The 7,374-nt window shown below is 41.0% G+C and overlaps 1 protein-coding gene across 1 annotated transcript; it reads left to right on the top strand.

Moving 5' to 3' along the window:
* The first annotated feature begins 1,617 nt into the window (after positions 1-1,617).
* Positions 1,618-6,887, top strand: KCNK18 (potassium channel, subfamily K, member 18). Its single transcript, XM_010564706.1, has 3 exons — positions 1,618-1,834; positions 2,725-2,871; positions 6,076-6,887. Exons 1-3 carry the CDS (start codon positions 1,618-1,620, stop codon positions 6,885-6,887), a joined length of 1,176 nt encoding a protein of 391 aa, XP_010563008.1.
* The last annotated feature ends 487 nt before the right edge of the window (positions 6,888-7,374 follow it).

The raw sequence follows: 7,374 nt of genomic DNA, 5'->3' as shown, positions 1-7,374 counted from the left end.
TTATTCCTGCCCTCTGTTCCTCTCCATTAACCATTGATTTCTTCTTGTGAAGACTTTCTCTCTTATGCCATAGCTGTTTAATTCCCTTAAAAACATTTGGAGAGGGACTTCATCATGACTTCTTTAGCAATCCAAGTAAACTCTATCAATTTCTATAACACTGGTACCCAGTCTCTACAAAACTCTCCAAGAGAAGCCAGCGCTGTGCCTCCAGCATGGAGCATCCCACTGCCTACAGCCTCTTCACTTTTCCAGCTGTCCCTTTGACTTCTCTGTGTCCTTTGCTCCTCTGGTAAGGACACCAAACCTAAGTACATTATCTCTAAGTACAACCTCTAGGGAAGTTCTGTTGCTTTTGATTAATTATGAACATTAGCAGTTTTCAACCCTGTGTTCCAGGTCAATGGGGAAAAAAAAAAAAGAGAGATTGACTGCAATAAGAGGATTTACAAATGTGTTGTCAAAAAGCAAGACTGAGTCAATGAGGCAGATTACCAGAAAAGTAGCAAGCACACAGGCTTATTTTTGTCTTAGCCCTGAAAGCCTCTTTTCTATAGTGGAGTCTTCCATATTGATGAGCATATAATGTCTTGTGATGCAATTTGCTAAGTTTGACCTAGAAGAAATCACTATAAACATGTAGGATTTCTTTGCAGTATGGACATGTTGCTTGTATACAGCTCAGTAGGTCTTGGCTGCACAAGGCTGTTTGAATTTTTAATGAAAGACTCCTAGAGATGAAATATTTAACACCTCTTTCTGTAAAGTCCAACTCCCCTTACTACCACTACTAACATTGTAAAGAACAGCGATACTGCTCATTGCTCTAAGTTTTAGAGTGATGGATGAAAAGAAAGGTTTTATTTTTAAAGTTGGATATAGTTTGCAAAGATCACTAACCTTGAACTGAATCCTGCAGTTCGTACTTACTAGGGTCACTGGGAATTTCAATTAATAGGAAGATTTTAATCAAGTGAGAACTGGGCGAAACCTTATTGACTTTTTTGAGAAAAATCCTTTAAAATTCAAGACAGCCCCCCTACAAAGATTACATGGTATATATAGAGAGATTCTTTAAGCCATCTGAAAGAGAAATTAATTGTTCTACAGTCTGCCCAGAGGTGACAATAATTAATGCCAATCCTTTCTTTTGATTAATTTTAAATTTCCCTGTTCATTTCTGGGAGAAATCTTTAAAGAAATCCATCCCTTACAGTGTGCATTTTCCCTCCTGGGAGTTGGAAATGTTTCTACTATATCAATGGGAAACCGTAGTTCAGAACAAGAAACTTTAAACATGAGTTGGTGCCAATGGAAACCCACAGAATCTGTGTGCATTACAGCACTGGCTGATCAATAGTAATTCAGGGATGGAGTGGCATATCATCAACTGAGAAATATTTCAAGGCTTGATTAGTTGTGCTCCTTTTCCATTGGGACTATAGTGCAATCTTCACTTATAAAGACATGTGATCTGAAAGCCTGAGGCAGAACAATCCTTGTTGTCGCAGGAGAAGCTTTTCTAGGATGCAAAAGCTTTTACATCCTCATCCTTGTTTCTAAAAGCTGTGTCTTCTCCACAAAATTTAAAAGAAAATAAAAAAGAGCAAGCTTAGGATGGCATCAACATCACAGCCTCTGCGAGGTAAAAGGGCATGTAAAAAAATATTTTGGGCAGTGTTTCCTCATGCTTGCTTCATTCTCTCTCTTGTGATCTACGCTTTTCTTGGGGCTCTCATGTTTTCCCACATTGAAGGTAACCGGAAGGTCAATTTAAGTGAAGAATATAGAAAATTTCTGCAGAATCTGTGGCACATCTCCAGAAATTTATCAGGTATGTACTGGAATTTCAAAATTACTTAACTGTACAGGGAGTTACTCATTCTCTTGCTTTTTGAATGAGATTTTTGGCTTTTGAAGACTTTCTTCAAAGCAGTGACAGCTGAACCTGCAAACAGGATTTTCCCTCTGCTTACCTAATATTACCTGCTGTTGTTTGCTTGTCTTCCTTAGCTGTGATTTTGACCGCAAGCTTCCCTGGTCCCTGTGCTCCTGCCTGAAAAGACTTTTCCTGAGGTGCCTGTGTTCTCCCTTTTGTCCAACTTACCCGAGGCCCTTAAAGAACAGCTGAAATTCCCATGGTATTTCCCTCTGATTGCTGGGGACTGAATCTACTGTCCTGGAAAGTCTCTTCCAGCTCCCTCTTCCCAGCTCTGAGTGTTCCTTCCAGCCCTCTGGCGCTGGGATGCTCGGATGGAGGCAGGTACAGGGCTGTGCCCCGGACCCGGTGGTGCTGATGGAGGAGTTAGAGGGGAGGAGAAGGGTTAGAAATCCTCCTGGATCTGTGTCGGGGCTCATACATGGGCTTGGACTTTCACTCAGGTAGCTGTGCAGCAGCTGTGTGTGTGAGATCTGTTTGGGGCAAGCATCCCAGTAGGTGCACTGCTTCTTTACGCTTATTTTTCGTGTCATATTTTGACTTTGTTGGAGCATAGCTTGTTTATTTGTCGCTTGTTTCTTTACTCAACAAAGCCACTGGACCCACCTGATTTTTTTTTTTTTTCGGGGGTGGGGGGAAGGGGAGGGTGAGGTGAATATTTTTATCTTTTAAAAGAGTACGAGCAAATCCTCAGCTGGAGTAAACTTCACTGGAATAACAGGCTGCCTGCTCCCTGAGTGATGGTCTGCAAACACTCACCGTATCTCCTGTTGTTACTGTAACAGATAACATGACAGAAAATGAGGAGCTATTTAAGGAAAAAATCCATGCACTGCTCAACACAGCTGAACGAGACTGGTTTGTCAATCCAAAAGATATATGGACTTTCTTTGGGTCTCTCTTTTTCTGCTGCACAGTATTCACAACTGTGGGTAAGTTCAGAGGTAAAGTAACCCCCTGCAGAACCAATTGTTATTGCTGCTTTCTCTAATGCCTTTCTTCCAGGGAATTTAAACAAAAACAACAGACCAACCCAAAACCCAAATCCCCTTGAATTTTTCCCCTGAGTATTGACGATGAGTCTGCAAGGGGTTCTGCAAACACATGTAGCTGAGTCACAGAAGCAAGCCAGAATTTAGTAACTAGTGATGGTACAGGCTGATTAGCTGCATCATTACATACATACTATAACATGTACTCATATATGACATACACAAAACTATTAAAGTGAAAAGAAAGCTCCATTTTTCAGTCAAACCTGATCCTTCCCACTATTGTGTGTTATGTTGGGTAACGTTTTCTTCACTGGAAGAGGTAATTCATTATGCATACACTGCTTTTCAATTGCTTCCCTGTTATTTATGTCTAACCGAGATTTGTAAATCTATGGCTCTATAATTAACCATGCTGTTGTTCACACTTCTCTGGGTTAACAGCACACGGCAATGTTTAAGTCATACCTCTGAAATATTTCATTCTGACTTCATATTTCAAAGGAGGACCTAGATCAAATAGGAACCTCTTTTCTGGTTTTGGCTCCCTCTGCATTGCTAAATAAAACTCCTCATGCTCATTCCCAAAGCTGCTTGTATCCCTTTGCTAATCTTTCTCAAATGCTGGCAAGTACAGACACTGATTATCTAAATTTGTCAGAATCAAAGCTGGATGGGAAATAGTCCCACAGCATTGTATCAAATTGCAAAGACATTTCTCCACTGCATTAGGATATACTCAAGATCCCAGCAAGGGTATGTACCTTAATGCAAAAGAAAATCTGAACCTTAAGAAAGAGCTTATCCTATACAAGGAATAGCGTGAGAGTTAATGTACTCCCTTGGAGCACGTAGGAGACCCTTGTGTGCTGCCTAAGTCACAGCAGAGGCTTGAACCTCAGACTCTGATGTCTTAGGTGACAGGTCCAACTCGGCTTCTTGCAGCCCCTGAGTTCGAAGACAAGTCATCTAGGTCGTCAGAGACACATACTGGAGATGCAGACCAGAATTCTCACCCCAGTGAATATTTCCTGGTGCAAAACCATCAGCTGGGAATGTCTGAAAGAGGACATTCTATCAGAAAGCTTTGACTTCAGCAAACTGATGAGAAACCATATTGTTGAAAACTTCTTGCCTGGGTATACTTACCCATCTCCATTAACATAGGACTTTACAAATGTCCCCATACACACTGACCCAACATATTTATTTCTAAACTGCCATTATTTTTGCCCTTCATAGCACTGAGAATTAGCACAGCTTCCTCAGGTTTTGAGCAAGTTTGGGGATCAGTAGGAAGCCTGGAATATTTGTTGCTAATAGGTGGCTATTTCCATTGTGGTGGGTTTGTTATTTGCAATATTAGGAACGGATAAGTCACTTCAGGTTAGAGTCAGCTTAGCTATCTTTAATTATTTAGGAGAAGCGAGGTATCTAGTCTGAAGGTTGGTGGTCTGAACTGCTATCTCTTCACTGCCCACGGAGGCTGCCTAGTGGCTCAGATAGGCTAGATTTCTGGATAGCTAAATTTAAGCTCAAAGTAAGTTTTAACCCTTGAAACTGCACTAGGTACTTTTAATGCATGGAAATTGAGAAAAAAAAGAAAGGAAAATCACTTTGTACAATAACTGCAATAATTAATCTTCCCCAGTTGCTTTGGCAGTAAGGATTAGAATTCCCAGTTAGCCAGTGGGGAACAGAGTGACAGAGAATAAACAGTTTTTCAGTGCCTTGCAGCAAAGGAGGGACCAAGGTTGGATTCAGACCAAAGGCCATGGCAGCCGTTAGTGAAAACAAACATGAATGGATGAAGAAAATGAAGGAAACCATAGCTCAGCATATGAGCTAACAAACTTACAGGCCAAGTACCTGCCCTGGGAGATTATCTAGAAAAGAACAATGTTTGTGAAGGGAGAGAAGAAATGCTTTATGTCTTTTTGGAGGATGAGAAGATAAATGGTTGTTAAAATTTAATACAATTAATATAATGCTGATGTTTTCTCCCACTGTAATAGAAAAGCACTAACTTACAATTTAAGTTTCATATCCAATATGTTAGAGGAAGGAAATATAAATACCAAAATTGAATTTAGGAGAAGGGTATTTCTTCTGCTACCATTTTATGTATAATAAAGGCAATGAGTCTGGTAGTACTTCCCTATTTGTTGTAATTTATATTTGTAAGCTTTAGCACTCTAGAATGAACATGCATTTCCTCATGTGATAAACATATGCTTCCTCACTTGATCCTTTGTTTTTCTGAGCACATTTAAGAGACTCTGAAACCTGTGAAGTCAGTGCAAACACAATGTCAATACAACATATGCCATTAGAGCTAGAGCTGATGAACTAGGGGCAATTTCAAAGTCTGTTATTAGCTTACCATTCGTCACAAGGAGTTTTGGCAAAGAAATTAAGTTTGAGATAAGGATCTCATTGTCCCAATCTGATCCATAGTGCTGTCCCAGGTTCAAAATTCAGACAATCATCCAGATCTGAATCTTCCCAGAGCTCCAGGAGTTTCATGCCCAGAAATCATGCTGTCATGCTGTAAGGTCCTGGGGGCTGGCCAGGAGATGATTCCCCAGCTCCTCACACACAGTCCGTTACCTTCCCCAGTATCAGCTGTGGTCTCTTTGAGCTCAGCCCTCAGCTCGACTTCCCTGCGGAGAGACCCATGGACACGAGACCTCTCTTGCTGTCTTGCCTTTTGGATCCTTCTTAACCCCAATTCCCAGGTCAGGAAATCTTCCTGATAACAGTCTCCAGCAGGACACAGGCTGCACCCCGACCGGTCTCGGGCTGGCCCCAACCCTTTTGTTTCTCCTCCCTAAATGGCCTCTTGTTGTCAGGCAGTTAAGTCAAACAGCTGATCAGGTAGGAAGAGTTAATTCGACAGAACTGGCAAACTCTAAACCTCCAAGTGGTCGACGAGGTAGGATGCCTGCATTAGTAACTAGCATTTGAGACTCAGAAATTTTAATAGCTTCAAAGCAAAGCCAAAAAGAACAGTATGCTCTGGATTAAAAATTGACCTTTAAAATTGACAGCAATGAAAAGCTCAGAGGATGTGAATACCTAATAAATCACAATGTTCTCTCTCTCTCCCTTTCCCTTCTCTTCCTCTTTTTGTTTTGGTTCAAGGTTATGGTAATACCTATCCTGTGACACGGATTGGAAAATATCTCTGTATGTTGTATGCTTTATTTGGCATCCCTCTGATGTTCTTGGTCCTGACAGACATGGGAGACATCCTTGCGACTGTCTTATCCAAGTCTTACAATGAATTCAGAAAACTACAGTCAAAAATTCTAGCCTCTAAACTCTGTTCTGGATCCACATGTAACAAAGGGGATGAACTGAAATCAAGAACACAGTCTAAAGTAGTCATCAATGAGCCCTTGACTATTATGGAAGTGCTGAAAAGTCAGCCAGGTGTTAAAAAGAAGCCAACCAAATATCGCAATGCTGAAATTTTTGAAATGTTAATTGCCAGAGAAAATGAACACACAAAACCAGCAAGAAATAAAAGCATTGAGAGATGGAGTTCATGTCCCGAACTAGCCAGGGGAAAGACAATGTCCAGAGTAATGGAGAATTTTGACAAAATAGGGAAACAGTTAGAAAAATTAGATGTGCCCATTGTATTAATGGTGCTAGTTATCTTTGTGTACATCTCCTGTGCAGCTGCTATTCTTCCAAACTGGGAAACCAGGTTAGATTTTCAGGAAGCCTTTTATTTCTGCTTTATCACCTTGACAACTATTGGATTTGGCGATACACAACTGGAACATCCCAAGTTTTTCTTGTTTTTTTCCCTCTATATTATTATTGGCATGGAAATTGTCTTCATTGCTTTTAAGCTGGGCCAAGACCGCTTAATTGGTTTGTATAAAAAGGTGATTTCCTTTTGTGGGGAGAAAAAGGTGCCATCAAAGAAAGTATATCCAAAATAAGAGCAGTCATTTCTCCTTCACTTGTAAGCATTAGCAACTGCAATGAGATGAAACTGTTCCTGTGCATTTCTGCCTTGGGCTGACAGGAGGCATATTTTATTCTGATTTCCTCTGAGAATCTACTGTAAAATGGCTGAATACCTCAGGAGACTTTTGATGAAGGCATCTCCAGGGAGTACTTTCCAACAGGGTCTCATCTTCCCAAAGATGACGCATGATGAAAAAGCAGAAGACTCTCCTTGCTAGTGCTCCCTAGCAACTTCTGCAAAGCTCTGACTTTCAGCAGCCTTTCTGTCCTCCCTCCCACAGCAAGCCAGTTTAGGATTTTTTTTTTTTTTTCAGCACTTGCTCAAGCAAGGCCCAGATCACTGTCTCGTCCTGCCACCTTGTCTGCAGCCAGGGACAGCTTGGTTGTGGCTGTAGGTACTGAACTGAGACAGCATGCTGCTGCAATATGAGTCATCATCAGAGAGACTTGGGGGAAAGA

The sequence above is a fragment of the Haliaeetus leucocephalus genome, unplaced genomic scaffold, assembly GCF_000737465.1.
Source record: "Haliaeetus leucocephalus isolate CR32 unplaced genomic scaffold, Haliaeetus_leucocephalus-4.0 Scaffold184, whole genome shotgun sequence".
NCBI classification, from domain to species: domain Eukaryota; kingdom Metazoa; phylum Chordata; class Aves; order Accipitriformes; family Accipitridae; genus Haliaeetus; species Haliaeetus leucocephalus.
This window is presented reverse-complemented; position numbering and strand designations above follow the sequence as displayed.